Here is a 27491-nt window from a genome sequence, read left to right on the forward strand (position 1 = left end):
CAACAAGTGAATGGGGACAAAATGGTTTTCAAAATATCTTCAATGTTCTTTTGTGTTCCACAGAATAGGAAAGTCTTGCTTTGAATGGCTTGCGGGTTATAGTAATTGATGTCAGACTTTGTTTTTTTGGTGAAATATCCATTTAATAAACTTAAAGAAATTTGTCTCAGAGCACCTTTCAAGCTATCAAAAAATCACAAAAAATTGAGTTCATTGAAATTAAACAATTGAGTTAATGCAATGGAGGAGATTGGTTTAAAACAATAGAAACTCAAAATATTATGTTATCTGAACTACATTAATTATCTAAGTTGATTTGACAAAAGATAAAAAGTTGTGATTACAAATAATGAAAATAATTTTTTACAGTGTATAAAATGCCAATAAAAATGTTTCAACAAGCCAAGGATTGTGGGATATCATAGGATATATGCTGCCACTGAAAATCACCATGTGTACTTGGTTTCCAAAGAATTGATTCCCAGCACCGCAATATGCTTACATATGCTTTGTAATATTTGAATAAAGCGTAAATTTTCCTCTAAACATCTCTTTCGGCCACAACTGTGTATATATATATATATATATATATATATATATATATATATATATATATATATATATATATATATATATATATATCACATTTGTAAAGCATTTAAATGCATTACATTGATCAAAAGTGTAAAGACATTATTGTTACAAAAAAAAAGATTTCCAAAAATTCTTTACTTTTAAACTATTATTCAGAGTCCTGATTAAATGTATTATGTTTTCAACAGAAATACTGTAAAAAAAGAAACAGTTTTTAAACTGTTTTCAGCATTGTTAATAAGTGCATCACTTCATATGATGAAAATGACACTGATGGTAGAAATGGTCATTCAATTTTGGAAAAACATTTTTGGAAAAAGTTATCCTGATATATATTTTGGAGATTGTGAGCGGACAAATAAAGCTTGGGAGAGGGTAAAAAAAAAAGTGTGTTTCTAAGATTCAACAGGTCAAAAGACACACACACACACCCATACAGCAATGGGACCAGGTGTTTCAAGTCTCACTCTCAAAGCACACCTTTCCCTTTCAGCCAGGGAAACAAAATAAGCTCTTAAGAAGCTGTTCCTCCATGATCCCAGTCTCGCACAGCTAGCTTACAATGCTTCCCACAGCTGAGGGGGACAGAATGACTCTGTCAAGGTGAGGGAATGAGTTTCCATACGATGATTGGAGTGTGTGTGTGTGTGTGTGTGTAAGGAACTGTTTCTCCCTCTTGTGAGCAGGAACAGCTGAAGTAGAACAATCTTCAAAGAGGAAGTGCTGAGAGGTAGTTGTAATTGTTATCAGTGATTCCTCTCTCTCTCTCTCTCTCTCCATCCTAAGATGATGATACTCAGATGGGTCTTATCTGCATCACATGGTCTAAATGAGTTAACTAGATAGAAATCAAGCATTCTCTGCATTTGCAACAGTATGCCAGTGGAATACTGATGATTCTTTTTTTTTTTGGTTGATTCATTTATTTGAGTTTTTAAAGGCTATAATGTTTCCTCTTTAAGATTCTGTGGATGTTTCCGGAATGTTAAATCCTGGGAGACGTCTGTGAGGGTCACAGCGAGGGCAGCTTTACTCTCCTGTAACAAGGAATGAAAATAAGCCGCCGTGCAGGGGAAAGGTGTTTATAAAGTTTTAGATTGCACTGCAAAGCAGAAGGGAGGCACGTGTGCAGGGAGCGAGATTGAAAGCGTCATTTAAGCAAGTATATGGTGTGAGGCTGTATGGACATGGCTAATCTGGTCAGCTTCAAATTACAGGACAATAACCTTGCTGACAGCTGCTGGGTGTACAGCCGGGACACTTACCTGAGAATGACCCATGTTTGGTAACAGGTGGGACGATAAAAAAAGATCACGGATTGTGTTTTCTGATGATGAAGTCTATGGGAATCTGAACTTTCATAGTTTGTGCTTCCATCGCTTAATACTGATACAATTAACAGGATACTACTAAACTTGTTCACATTATTTCATACATTTATTTGGTGCAGGAAAAAAGTCAATCATATAAAATATAATAAAAAAAAATAAAAAAAATATAATAAAATAGAAATAATAAAATACTACTAAAAAATAATAAAAATACAAGTTAAAATAAAATATAAAATAAATATATCTGACAATTTGTATGCTCCCATTCATCGCCATTAAATTCAAATTGGTTATATGGTTTTATATATATATATTTTTACATGCTTCATGCAATTTGTAAAAAAATAATTCTTCATTTGTCTTTGTTCAGCCCTGTTATACTGACATTTTCCATTATATAATGTGGGATTTACATTTTACAAAGCACACCAAACCTGAGCGATACTGCAGTTATTCAGCAAATTATAGTATACAATTTATATAAAGTATATAATTTTCAAATTTGCCGTTATGGGGTTGAAATAAAGTAGCACTTAACGATTAGTAACAACTATTAATATATATATATATAAAAACTTGCAATTTGTTAGACATTTTTCAGTTTGTCTTTGTTCAACCCTGTTATGCTCTGATATTTTCCCTTTTAATAATAAGAGAAATGTTATTGGATATTATATAATGTGTAATTCACATTTTACAAAGCAAAACAAAACTGAGTGACACTGCAGTTATCAATCAAATCCTAAGCATATATTATCCAAACTTACTGTGATGAGGTTAAACTACAGTAGCACATAAAGGTTAATAACTGAATAATAAAACAAATCTTAATTTGTCTTTGTTCAGCCCTGTTGTGCTTTGACATTTCCCCTTTTAAAAATAAGAGAAATGAGATATAAGATAGTTATGAGATATAATTATATATTAATGTGTGATTTTTGCATTATACAAAGCACACCAAAACGGAGTGTAGAATATCTATCAAATTATAATTATATTGTTTCCAAATGTACTGTGAAGGGGTAGAAACTAAAGTAGCACTTAAAGAAATTAATCAGAATTCTTTAAGAAATTACCTAAATGTCATTATTAAAATTAAATAAGAAAAAAAATCCTCTACAAAGATTATTCAGACTTTATTTTATTTTAAGAACTGTGCCTTAAGTGATGATCCAAATGGACAGTATTTAGAAACCTAACAAAGAGGCTGAAAAATGGGTGAATGAAAGTTTTTTAATAAAGTGTACAGGTCAACATCTTTAACATAAACAGCAAATATCATCAAAAAGTAAATGTCATCAAACAAACACACTACAAATATAATTCCGGTCCGTGAGCTTGTGTTGAGATTGATGCGAAAAACAAATTTTGCCCTTAGGACATAAAAATAGGGCAGGAAAGAACAGTTGCCATTTTTCAGTCCATTGCAAAGAGTTAAACAATTTTAAATGCATTTCCCCATCCTGCTGTTCTCAAACTGGCACGACTGTTCTGTTGGAGGACCTCTGCAGCTGAAAGCTCTTAGTTGGGTTTGGTCAGGAGCTGAGAGGAGAACTCGTACAGATCTTTATTGATCTTCTTCAGGGTCCTCATCTCCTCCTCTAGTTCAGACACTCGTACCTTAGTGTTCTCCCCATCACCAAACATGCTCTGGTTGCACCACAGAGAGAGAGAGAGAGAAACAAAGTTATCATGACATATCTTTTTGACAGACAGAGTTCCAACACATTTTTTTAACAATGACTTTTCATGACATGTATATTGACCTTTCCAGCCGTTCACAATTACAGAAGAAGGATTTTTAAAGATTATTTTGTTAGCGACTGTTAGGGTGGACATTCATTTGTATGCGAGGCACTAATCTTCAGAATGAATATGTTTAAACAAACATGTTATTGTACAAATGTCTCCAATAACACACTCAGCAGACAAATTGATGTTTTTACAGTGGGGTATAGGCCAGTTTGACTGTAAAATATCACTCAAGCTACATTTTAGGGCAGAATTTTAGAGCAAAATTAGGCAATTTTGTTGCGTTGTGTTTGTGACTGCAATAACCACAACTCATTATTGTGTGGTGTGTTTGGGATCATAATCATGTTGGAAAATACATATTTGATCTCCAAACAGATCTTCCATACTTGTCTACATTGTGTTCAGCAGGATTCCCAATGATTGGTCCATTTCAAGGGCCAAATTCATGTCTGATTATTTTCTTATGTGGCAAGTAGCTGTGTAATAAGCAGGATAATAAATCCAGCAGGTTGTCATCACAGAATAAACCCCTTCAGGGTGATGAAGACCCCCCTCTTCTTCGCGTCAGGGTCCCGATCACCCTGTCTGGGCTTATTCTGATAACAACCGGCTGAATGTATATTATCCCTTCAGAACACGGCTCCAATCTTCACTCCAGTCCTCATGTTCTATGGCAAATGCAAGTTGTTGTTTTTTGCAGTAGAAAACTAATAAAATGGTTTATTTACTGGTACACAACCTCTCAAAACAGCCTTTTGGGGTTTTTATGCTTCAAAGTTCAAGATTAAATTTGAGTTCTCATCCAGGTCTTTACAAGCTGTTTTGAGGTGCTCCCAAACATTTGATTTTCATCCTCCTGTCAAAATGCTGACTATACTACTGTTCCTTGACCAGCCACAGCACTTTACATTCTGCATGGCAGTGGTCTGTCAGTGCTTTAAAATAATGATGTGGACATTATGACCATTCACATTCAGATAGATATATAAAACCGATAGACCATATTTAGTCATATTATTAATTTTTAATATCCTCCTTGGTTGCACAGGATAGCTCCTTTCATCTGGTCATTTTCACACAAAAAATAACATAAAATAAAAAATAACATCTAATAATATGTATGTGGCAGGTCTACCAAGTGATTTACTGAATTATAGTCTGGGAATAATAAGTGAAAGGTTAGGATGAACACCTGAAATTACGTCCTCACAATTTTTCATTGCATCATGACAAATGATACAACTGAGAAGTGGAACATGTACATTAGTTTTTTCACTGCAGGCACAACTTCACAACATGCATACAACATATAGCAAATATATAATAAAAAGTTAGAAGTAGACAATTTATAATATAATATAATATAATAGTTCTTCAACTGTGAGTTCATAAACCGATCTGTGTTTGTTTTTAATATCTAGGTGAAGAGTCTAATAATTTTTTTGTGGTTATCGACGAAATGTCACAGAAGTCAATTGAGCTTAACTTATATTGAACCCGGAACATTCCTTTAATCTAAAAGAGCTAAAATCGCAAGCATATACAAGCCAGAAGATGAACTGTGTGTAAATGAGGAGGTGAGCTTTTTTTCCATGTCAAAAATAAAAACCCTGCACCTGGGTTTAGGATTCAAGTTCCATCATAGATTTTCGCTGAGGTCATCAAATCCCGTTTTAGAACATCCCTAATCTAGCGGAGAAAATATTGACATTCCTTTTGTGCTTGATTCCCCGTGCAGGCGAGCGCCGAGTGACAGCGATGCACATTTCACCCAGATTAAGTGGGTGGGGGATGGCTGGTGGGAGGTAAAAAAAAAAAAACTCTTGCTCTCCAGTTATTTATTTATTTACATACATCTCCTGAATAAACAGCGGGCTCCGAGCTTGCCGGCAGGATCCAACTCCCTTTTGAGTGAGTGAAACTAATCCACTTAATGGTCCTGCCAGAGCCGGACTCAGTTTAAAAGCGTCAGGAGATCCATGAGGATGAGGAAGCAACCTCTATGGTGACCTGAACGTGTTCATAGACGGGTAATGGCAACAAACCCCAAAACACCCCTCAGTCCCTCCAGATGGACGGCACTGCGGGGACCATCTGGACTCACTGTACTTTGACATTTTAAAGAGCCTAAAATAATGTATTTGGACAGAGTTATGAGGAACGCAGCCTGTGCTTTGCTTGCAGCTCCCTGTAAATAATTCCCCGAACAACTGATGTTCAATGGGCCCGATAGTACGCAGACACCCTCTTCTAATTAAGGGGGCGCATAAAAAAAACAAGTTGACAGCAATTCAAGTCTCGCATTTTCAGTAGAACGAGGCACCCCACCTCTACTCTAAAGGCTTCCTTTTTATGAGTGTTGAGATCAGTAAAAATAAACTCTTCGGCTTTATGTGTTAATCAGTTCAGCTTCAAGCCCAGTCTGATCGTGTTCTCCTCCGCTGGCTTTTAAATAGCTCTTGACTACACTTTCAACATCCCATGGAGAGAGTCCGAACCCTCGGATAAGAGCGGCCCGGTGGAGCTGCTCTATCAGCAGTATAAATCACAGTAGACTCTGACAGAGGTGTGCAAGTGGCTCATTTCCTGAAGAAGGTGCTCTAAATAAAAGAGTATAGTATTGAATCGATCACCTCTGTAAATCACAGCACGCTGCGCTCAAATATTTTGTATAATTGACCGTTGCCGCATGCAACCCATTCCTAAATCTCAGCCGTTCCTTCTCACATAATGAATTCATTTCAAGTCATTATTCATTCATTTTCCATTACATTATATACAACAGTTCGTTCTGGTTCTCTTTTTAAGTGGGAATGTAGTTATTTAGACCTCAAATAAGCAACTTGTATATAAACATTCCACCTATTTGAACATTTGTTTCGAGGTTTTCAGAGAGATTGAGCTCCAGACCACCAGCTGCCGCTCAGCGCTCATGTACCCGCAGAGAAAAGCTTTATCTTGGCTAGTCCTTCAGGAATTTGCCACTGGCTCTTATGTAGATAGTGTTTAAACACAAGGTATAATTAATTTTGTGCATATCAAACGGGCAATCTTTGGCCTTATTAATCTATTACTCGTTCCAGAGCAAATCGATTTGGCTAAGGGCAAAGTTAAGTTTCATAACTTTATTTTTTAACTGAAATCCTGTACTATTAACTAGCGCTGCTTTTGTATTTTTGACTGAACTGTTTGCTTATTCATTTTCTATTCTACACATTTCTTATACTTTTATAATGGCTAATATTGTTTACTTAATTCATATTTTTCAATAAATATTATTTTATGCAAATAACATGCCATATTTGAAGATGTAAGCTTCAATGAAGCAACTCTTTCGTTGCTAGTTCTAAAGTGACGTTTTAGAATTAGTGACGGAGGCTTGTTAAACTGTTAAAGTGTCAACTTGAGATTTGAGTCAGTGGCAGACGGAAGTAGTTCGGCACAAAAGAGGGTTTTTAAAGACACTCCGTTGTCGCTTCTTATTTATTTACAAACTTGTGTTGTTGAACTGTTGTGTAAATGCAATATCACGCTCGTAGCCATGAGATATGCCTCTATATCAGCACGGCTGTGTTTGCCTACGGACGAATCACAGTCGTGCTGATATAGAGCGATATTGCACGTTTCTGCAATTAATGATTTGTTTAACACATTACAAATATTACAAACATCATTTGGCTGGCATTACAGTAGAGTTGTCAAGAAACAACGGTATGTTTTTGTAAATGTAAAAAACGTGACGCTTTGAGCGCTGTTGAGCGGAATCGTAAACATGATCAGCGCTTCAAAAACATGTAAATACTGTATACATGAATGACTTTTCACCGAGCGCTTGCACAGACACAGACGGGAGCGCTTGAAAGCAGGCGTCTATCAGCTATTTTTTAAAACACTTTCAAACGCTCCCATGCGTTGATTATTGTAGCCAATCAGACATATCCGATGAACGTGTGAACACAATGGCCAATCAGAGGTGTTCATTATTATATACATTTAAGTGAAATTTGCCACAACCACTTTAAAGGTTTTGGAGAGCCGTTGCAGAGATAAATAGAAAGTTCATCTTTTTTACATAATTATTGATATTCGGTCTCCAGAGAATCTTTCTACACTGTTCTGTTCGACTTGAGCCAATGATTCCAAAACTATAAGAGTGGCGAGCAGGACGAGGCAGAGAGCCGTGAGAGAACGGCGCAAAGCCGGTGGTGTGATCACAGATGAGCTCCACCTGCATGCTGCACCGGTCTCATATCTCTCACACTTCAGTCTGTGACAAACGAGTTATGAGTGACTTGGCCAAACTTAAAAGTGTCCATCCCCATGTCTCTAATATTCTGGACCATAGATAGCATTCATTAATATCCATCATTCAATGTCCAAGTGGTTTTTGCACATTTTACAGACTACCAGTCAATCGAAGTTTGATCCCTTAGAAAATTACGTTTAGTCTGAAAAATTGTTAATCTCAAATTTGAGCAATAGAAATAGGCTGAATCCGAAATCGCCCCATAATCCCTCATTCACTATTCCGTTCACTTGAAGGAGTGAATAAATACGAGTGAGCGAATGCGGACAGCCGCGGAGCATCAGCTGTACACTTGTTATTTCGGTGCAATGTGGAATTGAATGAGTGCACTCAATAATGCCCACTATGGATTTGGACACCACTACAAATGGCTGTCCCCTCAAATAGCGCCCTATTTGAGGGTATAGGGGACGACGTCGGATTCAGCTACCGTGATTGTTGCCTTAAAAAAAAGAAGTATAATAGCTAATTAAATTGGAGCTAAATTAAATTAACATGTATACATTGCTAAACATTTTATTTAAGCAATGTTTTACCAAAAATTCGTCGTCAAAAAAACCCGAAAAAGTTCTGTTAATTACCCAGGTGGGCAAAATTATTAGCCATCTTAAAGTGGCAATTATGGGCTGATTACTCTGCAAAGCCAAGCACTAGTCAACACTACTTGTGACGATTGCTCTGTCTCCTCTCTCTTCATGCGGATCATTACAAGAATCAAAGCCAACAGGCTATAAACTGTCTCCGCCTTGAAAGCCTTGCTTAAATTCAGCTCACGGCAATGACTGAATGGTACGCTTCCCTGCTTACCTTGTCTGTGACGGCACACATCAGAGAGTAGAGCTCGTCTGCTTTCTCCAAATACGTCCCCTCCGGCTCCTGAGCGAGTGAGAAGACAAAGCGAAACACTTTAAACATCATCACAATAGTATGTTAAGCTACAACAATGATTGAGTGTGCCAATAAGGTATTTGTGTGTAGGCATTTCCCATGATGCAAGTGTCCTGAAGAGGCTGTGCCAACTGTGAGGGTCAGTTACAAACAAGGTCTAATCATGGCTGTCTCCAGAAGGCTGATCACTACTGACAGTGAGTAAGTGGCCGTGGGTTTGTGGAGAGCATGACGTTGTTCCAAGGGTCCAACGAGATTATTAAGGCTGACAATGAAAATCCTAGCAAGGTCAATCTCTTTTTAACAGCCCTTCCCAGATTCTGCCATCTAACTCTGCTGATTTACAGACCATCAGTGCACGTCTGCGGAAATTTACTATTCCTGCCTGGATGGATACAGTGAGTCTGCTGATTTCACAGGAAGATGAGTAAAGCTGGTGCCCAGCACGGTATTTTGATTCTGCTCTCAAAGGATTCCCACAACGCTCACAAATTTGAGATATTGTACTCCTAACACTGTAATGGTATCATTTCTCAATGTGGAGGCTATGTTGATTTTTTTTTTTATCATTTACAATACTGATCAAACTTATGGGGTCAGAAAGATTAAAAAAATAAAAAATAAAATACATATATACACCGGTATATACTTTTATTCAGCAGGGATGCATTACATGATTAAAAGTGAGAGTAAAGACATTTACAATTTTACAAAATATTTCTATTTCAAATAAATGCTACTGTAAAATGCACAAAAATATGGTTTTCACAGAAATATTAGCAGCACAACTATTGTCAACATTGATAATAATAATAAACGTTTCTAGAGCATCAAATCAGCATATTATCGTGTGACTGAAGACTGGAGTGATGGCTGCAGAAAATTCAGCTTTTAAATAGCTAAATAAATTACATTTAAAAAAACATTCAAATAGGAAATAGCTATTTTATATTCTAATATTTTTTCACAAATTTACTGGTTTACTGTATTTTTGATCAAATAAATGCGGCCTGGGTGAGCATAAGAGACTTTCAAAAACATTAAAAGACCTTAAACTTTTGAACAACAGTGTACGGAAGAAAATGAAAAAAGTATTTATTTCTTTCTACAGTATGTAGATCACATTAAAATTGCCATGCCTTCATGAATTATAATATAAACTATTTCAATATTTATTGTGTGGAAATTATGAATTTGGTCCCACAACTGTGGCATACTTTCCACCACAACAAACAATTTGCACATTTGCAAATTGTTTGTTGTGGTGGAAATTATCCCATAAATTTGCTGAATTTAAATAAAAAAATCAAAAGTAGTTAATGTACGTGGTTAAAACAAGATTAATCAATAAAGAAATCAAGAAATAAAGGTTAATGTTACTTCATCATTTCCAACAAAACTGTAGTTTTATTAAAAAGTGTAACATAGTTATTTGTGTGTATGTAGGGTAAAATGTTAGGCAGCCTTGCCTTTGAGTCGACCATTTTATTGCAAATGTTTAAAATGTAATTTCCATTACTAAGATTTCCACCACAGAATGCTACTAAACACAAAACATCATTTGAGATGAGGTGGAAGTTACACTGTGCTGGATCATTGTTAGTGGACAAATTAAATAAACGTAGTTGTGTGACAACAAGTGTGTTTTCTAAATGTCCAGGGGCCAGAAGTGCCCAAGAAACATCCAATCACATAAAAGGAGGTGAATTACAACTGAGTTCAAGTGCAAACAAAAGCCTTAGAATTCACCATGAAAGCCAATCGGTCAACCTCTGCAGAACCCCCAACAGCTTTAGCCCACCACCATGATCTGCCTAATTCAGGTCCAAATAATAGATCTCCAATATTTATGAAAAGGTAAGGGTAATAATAATAACAACCCATTGATCCTCAAGCTTAACTCCATTAGCACATAGCGGAGCAGACCTAAGCTCAACCGATGGCAACTCATGAAACCATTCTGCTTGACCTCCATCAGAATTTAGTCAGCCAGGCTGTTAACAGGTCACGATTATTAAAAGGGTCACATGGTTTAATTCGGGAGTTTTGCAGCGTGCCTCCCCCCCACACAGCGGGGTCGTTGCTTCGCCTTCCAAGTGAATAACGGAAACAATTCCAAAAGAGAAATTAATTTTCTCAGAGCAGCTTTAATTTACACGCTGTGTGGCACACGCCAGTCACACCGAATGTGTGATGTTGGGCGCAGCCTCTGGGTCGCAGTTGGAACGTGTTATTTTGGGTCGTGGTAGAAGTATTAATGCACTTATCAAAACATTTGTTTTAGGTTTCCTCTCGCTGTGCAGAGGTGAAAGAAGCGTGTTTTCCAGATAGGATGTGCTCTCCCAGAGGCTGGAAGATTAGCCGCTCGGTAAACAAGCTGAGGGGGGGAGGGGAGGAAGGGGAAAACAGCAGATATGCAGAAAGAAGGAACGACACAAAAAACGCAAAGGTTGGAGCCACAGAGCAGGTGGTGAGCAAATTTAAGACTTTGTATTAGCATTTCATTTATGAGTCTATAATTGATTTTGACATGGGAGGAATTACGTTCAGGTGCTAACAGCTGTAAACATTCATCATGTTTGAAAACTGCTGGTGGTGAGGAGACCAATCCATATGTGCAACTATCTTTAAACATCTTTGACCCAATCATCTCACCCACACGCAGCTGTTACACCTTACAGAGTGTCAGTGAAACTAAAACATCTGATCTAAAGAAAAAAAACATCCACTTACTTACACTTTTGAGGATGGTGGAAAGTAGGGCTGGATGACACGGAATATTCGTGATTGATTAGCAATGCTTTTGTTGCCAATTTTTATTTTTGTGTATTTGCATTTAGTCATTTAGTAGATGCATTTAAAGTGAGTCTTCTAAAGAGCGTGTCATTAGGCTAGCATTGAACCCTCTTGAAAAGAAATAGGAAATAGAAAAGGACTAAGTTGGATTCATTGGTTGTTGATTGGATGAAGTCAGACCTGAATGCGAACTTGCAGTCGACTGTATGAGAGGAGCAGGGTTTAGGCAGACTAAATTGGAAAAGTCTGGCATACATTAGGCACACGTTTCATCAGAATTTTGAGGTTTTGACAAATGAAACATATGCATGGTTGAATAATTCGCAATAAGATATTACAAGCCATTTACAAAATGTGAGTTTTTATTCCATACCGACTTTAAGATAGATGTCTCTGATTTAAACTTCAGCCGCACAAATAAATAAATAATGTGTCAATTTTCAAACTGCTTCAGCGATTTGACTCAAAACAATATATAGGTAAATACTGCTGCAAATAATGTATAAATCTTGCTTGTGTTCATTAATAGAGAAAAGTGCAAGAGAAAAAAAAAATCATAATTATTTCAAACAAGATAATCACAAAATGTACTTTGTGCATTTAAGTAAACTTGTCAAATTGGCATAAAAAAAGAACAACTCTTTTAAACAAAAAAACAACAACAAAAAAAATCAAGATATGTATGTAAAAAATATCTCATACGAGATAGATAATATATAATATTATATACTATAGGAATGAATATAAATAAAAATGTTTTTGTCACAGCATCTTTAAGACTGTTATATGATCTCTGGGTAAACTTTTGCTTGTGACCTTTTGCATTTATGAGGGTAGATCAAGTTTCTGCATACTGAATCCGAAATGATAAGTAAAAGTAACTGTAAAAACATTGCTCTAAATGAGTAATTCTGGCATCTCATAAATAGTCTCAGCGGACCTAATCTTATTTTTTGATTGCATATATCCCAGATGTTACCTGTGTGTTGGCTCCCAGTCTCAGACACATGCCTCCGGTGCCCGTGCCGTCAGCCTGCTCGGACGGGTTCAGGTGGCGGCTGAACCGTGGCAGTGGGACGGATGGACGACTGTCAGAAAGGAACATGTTGGCAGGTGCTGGTATGATAGTAGCATTGGTCACAGGACCTGTTGAGGAGACAAGGGGGAAAGAATATCAGTTCTCTCTGAAAACTGTAGCAGTTCAGTAAAGGTTTGTGAATACTGAAATTCTCAAATAAAAACGATCCATTTTAACACCAAGAATTTTCTCAGTCAGCCCTGAAAACAATGAAATATGCAAGAACAGTGTTGTGAAAGAGCTAAACAAATATCTTATAAAAAAAGGCTAAAATTATTATTTTTGATGACAAAATAAAATATATACAAACTTCCAAAGTAATATTTTTTTTATATTGCATATGTATTACAATAACGTTATCACATTACAAAAGATTTCTATTCCCCCCAAAAAATGCTGTTTTTGCTGCTGTGAACGGCTGCTCCTCAAAAAATATATAATTTCCACCAAAAAAACAAACAAATAAATAAAGCAGCAATAAAAGGAAATGTTTTTTTTTTAACTCAAAATCATCATAGAATAATTTGCAAGGAATCTGCTGAAAATTCAGCCTTGCATAACAGGAATAAATTACATTTTAAAAAAAATTAAATAGAAAACAGTTATTTTAAATTTTAATAATTTCACAATATTAATTTGTTTACTGTATTTTTGATTTTGGAACATAAGGCACTTCTTTCAAAAACAGAAAAAAACGTACTGACCCAAATTCAAAAGGTTAAAAGTTAAAAAATCCATTGATCATATTTATGATCTTATATTTTAAAAAATGTATCAAGATAAATCACACCCTTTTGTAGACCGTTTATTTTTGTTCAAGTTCATTTTGTCGTCATTAAAACTTCAGAATTCACAGTGTATGTACAATGAAACGGCAAAGAGCTTGTTTACATTTTAAACAAGTCAAGTGACAGAACAGGACAAGAACTCCTGTACGTCACCGCAATCGTCTTTACCTTGATTGTAATCATCCATCAAAACTTTTTACTAGTTTGCGTATCATGATCTGCCCATACAGTCGAGGGATGTCTGACAAGGGTTTAAATAGAAATTTCTGCCTACCAGGGCTAGAACATATATATATATATGTGTGTGTGTGTGTGCGTGTGTGTGTGTGTGTGTGTGTGTGTGTGTGTGTGTGAGTGTGTGTGTGTGTTGTTTGGGTGAAAAGTCGACTATCCAGAAAATCTCAATGTTATGAATTTCATGATTTTTTTCCCACATCAGTTCTCCCCTTACTTGGATTGGAAACTGAGGAGATAAAACCGGCAGATAATCTTTTACAACTCCAGCACTCTGAAACACCACAGAGCTCTTTACCTCCCGCTTACAATGTCGGACATTTTTATTTGCCCATTACTGTCAGCGTAGAACAAACTAGCACCAAATCACTGAAACCATCTGTCTGTCTGAAACCTCTTTCATACTGAACAAGACACAGTGGCAGGAGAACGTTTGTTTTTGTTGTTTTTTCGAGTTGACGCAGTGTCTACACACTCTCAGGAATGAAACAATGTTCGTGCAGTTCACCTGAGATTAATTAATAACAACCAGGTCCAACTGAGCTTCTGGCATCTGCGGTCTAACTGTCCTCCTTACAAGAGCTAAACACAAATCATCCCCACCAGTGAGAACTGTGGCAGACTCAACCGAACTACATTAGCTTGTGTACTGAACATCCCTCTAAAGCAGATTGAAGGATTCAAACCAAAGCTAGTGTAAACCAGATGATCATGTTCTCCAGCATGATTTGAGAATGATCTTGTGGTGGCGGTTTTATGATATTCATTGATCTTTAGTAAAATATAGATGATTCAAAGAATGTCACATGTGTGACTCTCACTTGTAGTGAGAGAAGATTCTTTTTATGTACCTGGGAAGGCAGAAGGGAGAGACACTCCAGAGAACAGACGAACGAGGACCTCTGACCTAGATGTCAGAAGGCCATTTGGTGAAGGAGGGCTTAGTCTATGGAAAACTACTGGTAGGAAGGCTCTGCGGAGAAGGCCTTGGAACTTATAGATAAAAGCTGGTTCAGTCTGTCTGGGGGGTGTGTCACTCTTCTGCACAGGGTAACAGCTGTGTATTAGACTGCTCCTTCTTGCAAGAATAAATACTTTTAATTTTATAATTTGACTCTGAGTCTCCCTTACGCAGTGATGTTTGTTTGATGAATTTTTGCCACAACAATTTGGTGTCAGAAGTGAGATTCCTTGGACGATGCCTCCTGGACCTGAGATCGGACGGTGTTTGGCCACCTGGACTGAGTAAGTTCCAGCTCTACCTCGTAAACTTGAGAGAGAGAGGCCGGCCGATGTCAGAGCCCCGGGAGGATCGACTACTGGAAATCAAAAGAACTCAAGGTGGCACAGAACAACATCTCTGAGTAAGGTAATTAAATTCAGTTTAATTGGGGGAAGAGTGAAATTGAACCATATTGGCTGGGAACTGTTTTCTGTGGTAAGGATCTGAAATTAATTGAGGTCTGTGACAGAACAAGATATTTCAAGCAGATAAATAATCTGGAATTAATTGAGAACTGTGACAGACCAAAAGCATTTCATACAGATAGGTACCTGAAAATTAATTGTTCCACCACGGAGCAAGTTATTTTTGGGTGCTGAGACTAATTGGGGGAGCCAAGAAAATCGTAACAGATTTTTGGTAAACCATAATTAGGAGAAGCACTAATAGTGCGAACCCAACCGACTTGGGTTAAAAGAAAAGATCGGGTTTGTTTCAGAGACGTCTGACAAATAAAGAGAACGCGCGCAAAGGAAAATCCACAGAAGACAGTGAAACAGCCAAAGTATGGGGATGTTTTAAAAGCAAGCTTGCGAAATTTGGTACACCGGTGTTTTGTCAAATGAGAAAAAAAAATTAAGGGCAGAAATGTATGATATTGAGCACCACAAGATGGTGCGGGAATCAGTTGAACAGGGCAGTGAGAAACCGAAGTTGTTGTGTCTGCGTTCAACGTGTGTAAAAGTGTGAAAAGACAATGAGTTGTTGGCTTGAAGCAGATAAAAGAGAACCGAGTCGATGTAGAATGTATTGCCATATAGTAAGATTGAATATAACTGATAAAAGGGTTTTTATTTTTCACCCATTAGATGGATGCATGACATTAGATGTCAGAAGATTTTTTTTGTAACAAAAGTTGATCCTCTTTGTGAGGTTCAGATTAAAAATAATAATGATAAGGTATTGAGTATGATTAACAGGGATTAACATGATTTAAGATAATGAATGTTTCATTAAGCAAAATGGGGAACAATTCTATATTTTAGTGGTAAAATAAAGAGTGAAATTATGTTTACTTTTGGTTTGACAACCATTATCTTTTGAACCTAAAGACTGGGAGTACAGCAACAGCGCGTGCTTATTCAGCCCGGCTTCTGGGTGTTAAATGTGTACTTGCTATTGTAATCACTGTTGTTGATGATAATACCGAATTAGAGAGATGTAAAGACAGATTTTGAAATTCAATAATGTAAAATGTCGGATATTTTGTTGATATTAAGTCATTGAGAAAAAAGACATTGTCTGTTTTATAAAGGAAATTATGGGTCGGGGATAATTTTCCCTGGACAAGTGTTAAAGTTAAACAGAAACTTTGTGAAAACAACTTAGAAACAATTTATGCATTTCCGTGCAGTTTATGAAAATGAATGTTCTGCCAATAATGATGAAGATTATGATTTGGCTAGTGTGATTGAATCCGCCACTGGTGGACTGTAAGAGGAACAGAGAACTGCTTATCAGCTGTGTTTACATTCTGATTGGAACACACTGCTTCAAGGGTGTCAGTAAGCTGGAGCTGTTTGAAAGCTCACAGAGAGATCGAGCTATATGAGAAGGGGACAGAGAATGTTTTAATTGTGGTCAGTGGGGTCATTTAGCAGTAACTGTAAATGCCCACTCAGAAAGGTGTAAAAGAAAGTTGATAGATGGAAGTCGTAAGTAGATTGAAAGAGAAAAGAAAGTTGATAGATGGAAGTCGTAAGTAGATTGAAAGAGAAAAGAAAGTTGATAGATGGAAGTCGTAAGTAGATTGAAAGAGAAAAGAAAGTTGAAAGATTTAAGTTGTAAGGAAATCCTTTTAAAAGGAAAGAACTAAAGTACCAGTAGATGTAAATTGCAGATAAGCAAAATATTTGTAAAAGTAAAGGTAACTAAAAATATGATTGTCTTATAATGAAACGCTTAAAAAAAGGTTTTTGGAAGATCCTAATTGTAGATTGGTAAACCCCTAGAAGAGAAAATATGGAAAATATTGTCAGATAAAGTTGTAATTGAAAACCTGACAACTAAAATGTAGATGTTTTAATGAAACGTTATTGAGAAATAGAATAACTATTTGTTGCTAAATGTAAAAATGTAGAAAGGGATCTGATTAAACAAACAGCTTGGTAGTGTTGACCATGAAGCAGCTAGAAGATGTTTTGGTTTCAAAAGATAAGATTCAGACTCATGTGAGTGGAAAATTTTTAATGTCTAAATTCCCTGATGTATGGGCAAAAGACAACTATAAAATTATTTTAATATTGAAAACGTATGTAATTTCTGGCAAAGGTGCCTTAAGCTGCCAGAATTAAAAGATAAAGTTGTGAATGTTTAGAATATGAGAAACATTGTACCAACTCCTGAAGGCCTGAGTCTCTCTCTCATTCAATGTAAGAAGGCTGTTATCTTAGCCTGTCATGACAATAAGCTATTTAGTAAAGCACAGTGTTTCAGTTGAAAATTATAGACACAGATGTTAAAAGAAATCATGTTAAAGGAAATCATTGCCATTCAGAGGGCAATTTGTACTTAAATATTTTAGATTTGTAAAACTGAATGACTTTAAAGAAGTCTTTAAAATAATAATGTAGACCTGAATTGAGAAGTGACATTTTTGTACTTTGTTATTTTAGGACCAGTAATGTATTTGTCTGATCTTAGCCTTCACCATGACAGTGACACAGGACCTATCACCATGACAATAGATGTACACTGAATAGACGATGTGAATTTTGTTCACTGAGATTTTGTTGATTCGGACATGTCTAACAGATTTGAGTGATTAAATACTGTTGTTATTAACCTGTCTCCCTTAACAATATTAGGCAGTCCAGGTGGAGGTGAGGTGACTCTTGAATGTGCCTTTCCTAAGCTCCAGAAAAAAAACAAAAAAAACAGCTGAGTTCTGTTGAGGAAACTGATTGTGTGATGCGAGCGGGTCACCAGTGGGTACGTGGCTACTCAAAGACGGGATGATTTTCCTGGCCAGGAGACATTCTAACGCAGGGGGTCCCGGACACTGCATCTCCGGATGGAGGTGTTATATGTGAGAAGGTATGAGAGTTGAGCGCTGATTACCAGAGGCCACTGGGGTCAGCAGAGCATTGTGGGGTCAGCAGAGCATTGTTTGACCGAGAGAATGTAAGTTCCTCTATACCACTCACCAGAGAAAACCCCGCAATTCACTGTATGGCTTGTTTTCAATTGTGACAAGTCTGATGGAAATTATAGATAAAGAGCTAATGTGAAATGTGCTTTCAGGAGCCAGCTGAGACCATGAGTTGATTGTCTTTATTTGTTGGGGAGACATTAATATTAATATTAATTTATATCAGGAACATGATGTTGTTGCCTTATGGGCAAGGAAAATTATAGAAGTGTTGATTTTGAACTAATATGTCTATAAGATGGTTTTAACTCCTGCAGATCATGAGACATGGTGGGTGGCTAAAGATTAAGACAGTTTTTAGTAGAGTTTGGATAACAAAAGTTAGGTGAATTGAGAATTTATACAAGTATTCAAACTAAAGATAACCTTATAAATACTCAGAGCATAATGTATTTTAGATTATTGTAATGGTTCTAATTTGAGTTAAACATTTGTATATTAACATTTATGAACTATTAAGGGTTCTATGATTAATTAAGTTTCAGTCTTAGGAGGCTGTTTGAAAAGATTATTTGTGTAAGAGAGACTGCTGAGTGGAGGAAGGGACTTGGTACTCTGTTTGTCTTTCTGTTATCAGGCCTGGTAAGGCAAGCTTAAACAAAATAATGATAATGAACCAAAACAACCCAGTTGACTTTTCTAAAGAAAAAATGAATAATGAACAGATAGAACATTTGAAACGGTTTGAAAGGCCATGTAAAATTATATAAAAGCTACAGAAAGATGTGAAGTTTAAATCTTATTTAAACCTTAAATATTATACTTTTAGAGTTAATATAAAAAAAAAAAAAAGCGAACATTGTAAATGAGCAGTTAACATGCTGTATGTGTGTCTAGCATGAGTGTGTGTGAGGGTGACAGCACTTTATGTCTTGTAGGTGTTAAGTGTAGGGCAGCTATTCCGCCTGAATAGTGAGTATATTGTGTCTTTAACCTCTGGAGAGTGTTTTTTCATTACAGATGTGTTAAGGCAAGTGACAAATTGTAAAGAAGGCAAATGCTGAGTGAATCTGATGAGAAGATGATAGAGAACATGGGACGAGCTTTAAGATCACGCTCCGTCTGGTAGTAATTACTTTTGTCATTTATGATGTGGATTTGAATTACTTTTGGATAAGTTTAGGTATTTATATAAATTGGAATTGTGGAGTTGTACAGTTATAGATTTGACGGCAACAACAAAGGGACACATTGGCTAAGTCAATATAAAATTATCCAGAGAGAGCCATATATGATTATCGTAAACAAGAGGAGAATGTTTTTGTTTTTTTTGACTGACATTGACCAAGTCTGTACAGCACGACCTGACCTGATAAACTATTGATGACTTTAAAATGGTTGCAAGACCAAACAACAGACCTGAAAAAGCAGGATACGTGGCGAGACTGTGGGCCGTTGCCCTTCAAATACTTCGATAAGAAAATGAGATTGTGACTTTTAAGTGAAGAATGTAATATTTTGTTTCAGAGGCAGAGAAAGATGCCTGGAGGAAGTTTGTCTGAGGGACAACGTTTGGGTTAGTGTTGATGGCAGACTTTGTCTGAAGACACTATGTTAAATGTTATGTTAAATTGATGATCGAGTTGTGTCGACCATCAAAAGGGGGATGCTTTATGTTTTATATTCTTTATGGAATAAATGTTGGGAGAACACTATGGGTAATTGGGTAAAAGCCCTGAAAGAAGCCAGTCTTCTGCCTAACAAAATTGCTGTCTGGATTGTTTCAACAGGACGTTTCCAAGGGCATCGAAGGCCGTGGCAGAATAGTAGACAAAAGAAAATACGTACTTTACTATCTGATGATAACCTCGAAATTTGTTTTGCTTTACAGAGAGCATGCAGAATTGGGAGACAGGGCAAAATGTGTTGAATAATGGCTATGGATGAATTTTGCTAACTGTCCTGGCCTGATTGTTATTATTGTGGCAGAAAGGTGCTACACCTTAACCTAAAATTTTCCTTTTGCAGAATGTCAGGAGGATTGCATCAAGCTGAACTGATTCTTTTTCCAAATGTATGAATATTGACTTGTTAACGTGGATATGTGTTTTTCAGGGGAAAAGGACTTCGACTTTATTAAGCAAGAAATGTCTAATGATAATATGTTTCAGTTTGTAAACAGATGGTGAAAATTCCACAGGTCACACCAAAAGGGACGAGGGAAAGACAAGCGTTCACTAACAAAATACTTAAAGTCTCCATTCACAGGTGACAGTAAGCAGGAAATGGTTCATTCCATTGGGGGTGTGGTGGTGATCCCATTAGTCCATGGGGCAAACGAGATGATCAACACGCCTGGAGGAGGATGTGGACCAACTAATGAATTAAGAATGTGGTTTTGTGATGATTTTGAGGATTTTATCTGATTATATTGAAATAGAGCTTAGTATTGATATTGGTATATGACAAATGATTTGATTGGTTACTGATTCATTAGAAAATATTTAAGGCAAATGTTTTGAGGAAGAGAAGATCCATTAATTAATGTAAATTATAGGGATTATTGTTGAAGCTTATTAAGTAGAACCACTGCCTGATTGAATTAAAAGTAAAAGAACAAAATATGGTTAGGGAAATGGGATGGGGAAAATGTTGAATGTGTAGGAGTTATGATTGTATGTGTTATTCTGATAATTTTGTTATTTATGGGTGAATATGAGAAAACTGGAATGTCTATCTGAATGATGATGGGGATGAACAAAATTATGCAGATGATTCAAGTAGAGATTACAGTTAAATGTGTTGATGTTTTCTTTTCTTTCTGAGAACGATGGATATGTTTTGAAACTGAGGGATTTTATGATTTGAATTTTATATGTTTGTTTTCCTACTGTGCTATAATCTTTTTCCTTACTAGTGTGACTGCGGTAGTGAGCCCGGCATTAGTAAACCTATTTACGTGCTTGCTAAAATATTTTGGGGACTTTCCCCACAAAAACAGCCTTATGCTTCTTCATCCTAAACTTTTTTTATTCACAGGTTCAAGGAGAGTGATTTTTATGATGTGTGATGTAATGACTTGAACTTGCATTTATTATTATTGTTGTTATTATTATTATGTTTGATTAATAATGATAAAAAGTGAGGAGTGTGGTGGCGGTTTTATGATATTCATTGATCTTTAGTAAAATATAGATGATTCAAAGAATGTCACATGTGTGACTCTCACTTGTAGTGAGAGAAGATTCTTTTTATGTACCTGGGAAGGCAGAAGGGAGAGACACTCCAGAGAACAGACGAACGAGGACCTCTGACCTAGATGTCAGAAGGCCATTTGGTGAAGGAGGGCTTAGTCTATGGAAAACTACTGGTAGGAAGGCTCTGCGGAGAAGGCCTTGGAACTTATAGATAAAAGCTGGTTCAGTCTGTCTGGGGGGTGTGTCACTCTTCTGCACAGGGTAACAGCTGTGTATTAGACTGCTCCTTCTTGCAAGAATAAATACTTTTAATTTTATAATTTGACTCTGAGTCTCCCTTACGCAGTGATGTTTGTTTGATGAATTTTTGCCACAACAATCTAAATAGCATCAATGCTTCAATGGAAGCAAGAACATCTGACCCTCTGTACAAATTCATTCATATCACCAGTGACATATTTATAATTTGATTAGTAAATAAAAAATAAAATATTTAAATATAATTAAACAAAAATCATACGCTACTGTTCAAAAGTTGTTAAAATACATTGGAAATAAATCCATTTATTCAGCAAGCACACATTAAATTGATAAAAAATGTCAGTAAAGGCAATTCAAATGTTATAAAGATTCAGATAAATTGCAAAATTAGAAATTTCTCTCAATTATTTTCAACATTGACAATGACAAGAAATGTGTTTTAGCACCAAATCAGCATATCAGAATGATTTCTGAAAGATCATGTGACACTTAAAACATTTTAAATTGTAATAATATCTTACAATATTAATGTTTTAACTGTGTTTTAGGTCAAATAAATACCGCTACATAATTGGTTAACATAAGAGACTTCATTCAAAAACATATTACCCCAATTTGTTTGGATAGTGTATATTTTATTATATAGTTTTACCTATTATACAGTAATATATACTGTATTTTATATATATATATATATATTACTGTATATGAAAAACTATATAATATATATATATATATATATATATATATATATATATATATATATATATATATATATAGTATACAGTACTATATATATTACTGTATAATATGTAAAGTTATATAATAAATATATATATAGTTTTATATTATATATATATATATATAATATAAAACTATATATTTTCATTATAAATTATATTATTAACATACATTTTTGAGTAAAAGGTTGAACTGAAAAATGAAATATATGGAATAACTAAAATATAAAAAATCCAAAGTAGAAGCAAAAATAGAAGCATTAGAATAATTTTAGAGCCAATTCCTAAAATTACTTCCAGAACTTGCAGGTCTACATTAGACTGTGAATCCCAGATTTACAATATGGCCTTTTGGAGCCAATTTAAGGAAAATAAGATGTATACAAAACATGCTTTATTTAAATGCTGCATTAAAGTCGGCAACACATTTTGGACCAATATATCGGTCTAAAATTAAGAATCAAAAAACGGAATCATGCCACCATAAGATCAGACATGCACCATCAAGAGCTCAGACATTTCCATAACAGCCCAGAAAATGCCAGTGATTTTCCATCAAAAACAGACGAAACCCCAGCAAACATAATTAAGGTAAGTATCCACACTTCAAAGACGCTGTGGAGTAACTGTTTTCAACAGCACAATTTTGTCCTGTCAGCCTGATATTCTCTAAAGATTAATCATTGAGTAATTTCACAGAAAGACACAGAGTGAGAAGATATATCACACAGAACAGTCTGTTGGCAGATTAGATTAGACTCATAAACTGTGTTGGCGTTTTATAGAAAAATTAAAAAATGAGCTCCATCACTCACACGGTCTGAGATATTCCAGACGCAGATGACATCAAAAGTTAAAACTGGCCACACGGGAAGTATCTCGCCAGACTGGAATTGTTTGTTAAGGAGTTTTCATTTCCCCTGGCAAAAGTTGCAAGACATCATTAGATTAAAATAAGATAATAAAATATGATAATAATTAAAGAAATAAAATGCATGAGTGTGTGCCCATGTGGTCTAATTAAAAGCAGGGTTCTGCTGCGAGCATAAAAACAAAAAAAAACGATATGGAGATCAACTTCAGGCTGCCTTCATTTTTGTTTTGAAGCCATTCAAAAAAGTCACTTGTCCCCTCTATTTTCTCTCAAGCCTTTCGATTTAGAATTGTTGATTTATTGAGGCCAGTCAAATTAACACAAAGGCACTTTCACAATCTGAGCTTCCAAAACTCCCTGTGCTTTCCGCAAAAGACGGTGATAAATAGGCTTTTTGCAAAGCAGTGGCTCAGTGAACTGTGTGTACATTAATCCCTGTTTCTGAACGATGCCAAAACAATTATGATAAAACAGGTAAGCAGCGATGCAGCGGCAGACGCCCGGAGGACGCGCTGGTCTCTCGGCAGTGCGGATTTGGCGGGAGTAACAAGCCGCTCCTCTTCAAATGCAATTAAATTATACGGGTCTTTTCATCAATTCAACCTGGACCAGAGAGGATGCAGAGCCCACATTTTACAAAAGCCTTCTTACGGGCCTACAATACCAACATCTTGCGTGTGTAACTAATGTTTCCAGTAACTAGGCGCAGATGAAATCTGCAATGTCTGCTCTTTTTTGGGATATTATGTGGAATGGATTTACTTAGAGTGTGTTAAACAGAGTGCATGCTACACTGAAATTGTTATGCTGACATATGGCTGCTCGATTATGGCAAATATCATAAATCACGGTCATTTTGCTCAATATTGAAATCATGATTATTTAATACGATTATAGGTGGGTGATATAATAAACTGCTTTAGGTTTTTCAGGAAGATGTAGGCTATAACAATGGTATTCAGATAAGTAATAGCCAGCAACAGAGATTGAATAAAGTTGTCAAATGTAAAATAACACTGCTGTATACATTACATATAGACGAATCCTTATTAAAACTACAGTTTATTCATTCAAGAGTAGTGAGTGATTTCATCTTTGTATTTTGTTGTTTGATTAACAATGATGGCTGCAGTTTATTAGGCTGCTGTCACTTTAAAAGCTAACGCACGGACGCAATATACTGTTACACACGCGTTCTTTCTGTGTTTACATTCACTTAAGACACAACCGACTGTGTTTACAAGGATACTTATGGCATTTCGACATATTTGTAGGTAGGCCATCTGACCGTTTAGGACCGTCTCTGAAGCCCACAGTATACTTTGCTTGAGCTCGTTCTGCCCCGTCTCGAGTCGTACAAGAGGCCGCCTAGGGAACAGCGTCTTTTAATAACACTGTTTAATATTAAGCATGTCCCGCAGTTTAGCAACAGCACGCTGCATTTTACGTCACTCACTTTTTCGGCAGATTTGGATTTTAAGTTTGTTTTAGGGAGGAACGAAAGTGCCTCAATTATTTGTGAAGGAAAGGAAAGTACGCTGAACGGAATGCGGCAGCAGCACAATAATAGTTTTTCCTCGATTATGTTGTTTTCCTTAATCGTTGGGAGCCAAAATCGAAATACAATTAAATCGCACACCCCTATGCTGACAATAATAATTTGATAGCCTATCTATAAAGTAAACTTACCAACCCACTTTTCTTTTCTTTTTTACTATATAGAAGTAAAATATATAAAACTATATTTTAATTTCAAATAATATTATCAGTATATATATATATATATATATATATATATATTTATATATATATATATATATATACACACACACACACACACACACACACAAATGTATTTGAAAAAAAAATCAGTATAGCATACATGTATAATCACGTATAATTTAGAGAGAGAGTGTGTATAGATGTATCTATTTATAACCTAGATATAGATTTTTTTTGTCACTACAGATTATATTATCTAATAAGAACTAGACATAAATTATATGATTACTATGAATAATGGAATTCAAACTGGATGAAAATCTGTGGGTGCAAATTCCATGTCAGTCTGCTAGCAAGTACATAACAAATGAATGCAATGAATTTCACTAGTTGACAGAAATTCCAAAGAAGATGCACATAATATATGCTGTGAGTTTGATGTAACGATAGCAGTCATCTCAAATTTAATGATGACAAACATTTTATATCAAGTAAATCCCCTTTGAAAGATCCCTGTGAAAAAGTTTGGCGTATTTTGAACGTATTGGAATACAGTGAAGCTCCATGATTGTTTGGCTTTTCAGACTAGCAGAAACACACAAGAATATTTTGTTCAGATGGGATTTGGGAAATGATTGATTCCCTTCAAATTTTAATTATTCATTTGTTTGAGACTTTGATTTATATTTAGTTTGCTTCCCGGTCTGCATCTCTTGTGTGGTTGAGTAATCAGAAGGGGAAAATGTGATGACCTCCAAAAAGCTTTTCTGAGTGACTGTACAAAAAAATAAATGCAAAAAACAAGGTAAAAATAAAAATCACTGATACTTATTACAAAAAATAAAAGCAAACGCGGGTTTAATCGCACACACAATGAAAGCAAGACTACAGTATGTATGTGTTTGGCACATTAATGTACTGAACAGGAGTACAATCACATTTGTGTGAGGGTGATCTAAAGACGATATGAACGATTTTCAGCTAGAGATTTTGTTGGCAGGTTCAATTAACATTGGATTAATATTTATAAAAAAAACAATACTAGAGATGAAAAAGATTGTTTGGTGCATCCAACATCGTGTGTCATGCTGAATTAGGTTTAATATCACTCTTCTGGATCAAGGCTTAAAGATAAACTACATGGAGAAGACCTTTTTAACCAAGCACAGGGTGAGCCTGGCTGATACATTATTTTGTGGTAGAGTATGCGGGAGGCATAACATGAATATTAATGAAGGTTTTAAGACCTCCTGTAGTAAAATTAAGGATGCCTGCGGGTGGATTCACAGCAACACATGGAAACGGTGAGGGAACTCCTCACACCATACTTTGGCACAATTCCAGTTTGCTTGCTTTTTTTAAATTTATCAGAATAATTTTATTTGACCACCGCATATACAGTGCATAATTATTAAGCAAGTCGATATTCTGATCATATTTTTTTTCCCAAGCACATTTGACCAACTCCAAACCACATCAAAGCAGTCAGAGCTAAACTGTACTGAGGGTGAGTAAATTCGGTCATCATTTACTCACCCTCATGTTGTTCCAAACCTATGGGCCTGTTTACACCTGGTCAGTTCGTGCCTTTTTACTGATCGGATTGATATCCGATTTGTTAAATCTGTTTATTTACACCTGGCCACACAAATGTGTCTCAGCAAAACAAATATAATTTTCAATTCCGGCGCAACAAGCAAATTCATGTCAACCAAATGTTATATATTTAGACTGCAATAGGAGAGAGAGCAGCATCAGCACGGGTAATAAAGATGATTGTGTGTTAAGTTCAGTATGCAATGCTGAAATTTCAGTTTCATTAGTGGCAGTTTGATGCTAGATGAAGAGGTACTCAGCCACTCATCTGCGGAGGGCCGTATCTGTGGCATTGCATCTTGCAGTAAAGCTGTCATATATGGTTACTCTAACACATTTATTTATTTTTTAAACTATTTTGGGAGGAGTAAAATTTACATATGTGGCTTCAACAACCAAAAGTGCTTTGAAGTGGTTTGAGTGATTGGATTTAAATCCGTCTTGAAAGCACTTCGGAGGGTATTTACACCTGGTCTTTTCAGGAACAGCTATCCAATCACAGAAAACGCATGAAGTGTCCAGGTGTAAATAGACACTGTATGGCTTTGTGGAACATAACACATTTTTGAAGAATGTAGAGTACCAGTCGCACTTTTCCAAGCAATGAACCTGGAGCCTCTTTTCACAAGATATAAAATAAGTCTTTGGGGTATTTTGGGATAAAACTTCACATACACACTCATCACCATCAAATATATTTTTATATAGCATGTTAAAATTGTCACTTTTTGAGGGTGAGCAAAAATGCAGTTTTGTGTCTGTTCCTTTAAATGCAAATGAGCTGCTGCTCGCAGCACAGGGGGCGGAGCTTCAACAGCTTGTGTCCTTTTACCTCACACAGACATGCACTGAAAATTTCAAAAACTTTTAGCCTTTTATGTTCAAATCGGATTCAGACAATGCTGGAGAGACTCAAGAAGAAGTGACAACATGTAGAATGCAACAGGACATTTCTGAA

General features: G+C 35.9%; 1 protein-coding gene across 1 annotated transcript in view; it reads right to left on the minus strand.

Annotated features, from left to right (window-relative positions):
* Positions 1-2991: 2991 nt before the first annotated feature.
* Positions 2992-27491, minus strand: part of wdr18 (WD repeat domain 18) — an 89615-nt gene continuing 65115 nt past the window's right edge. The window contains exons 8-10 of the mRNA XM_079598481.1: positions 12650-12816; positions 8794-8862; positions 2992-3575 (exon numbers count right to left, since the gene is read on the minus strand). Coding sequence (XP_079454607.1) covers positions 3447-3575; positions 8794-8862; positions 12650-12816 — 365 coding nt within the window. The 3' untranslated portion in view covers positions 2992-3446. The remainder of the gene's footprint in view (positions 3576-8793; positions 8863-12649; positions 12817-27491) is intronic.

Source organism: Phoxinus phoxinus (genome assembly GCF_949152265.1).
Source record: "Phoxinus phoxinus genome assembly, chromosome: 22".
Taxonomy (NCBI): Eukaryota; Metazoa; Chordata; class Actinopteri; order Cypriniformes; family Leuciscidae; genus Phoxinus; species Phoxinus phoxinus.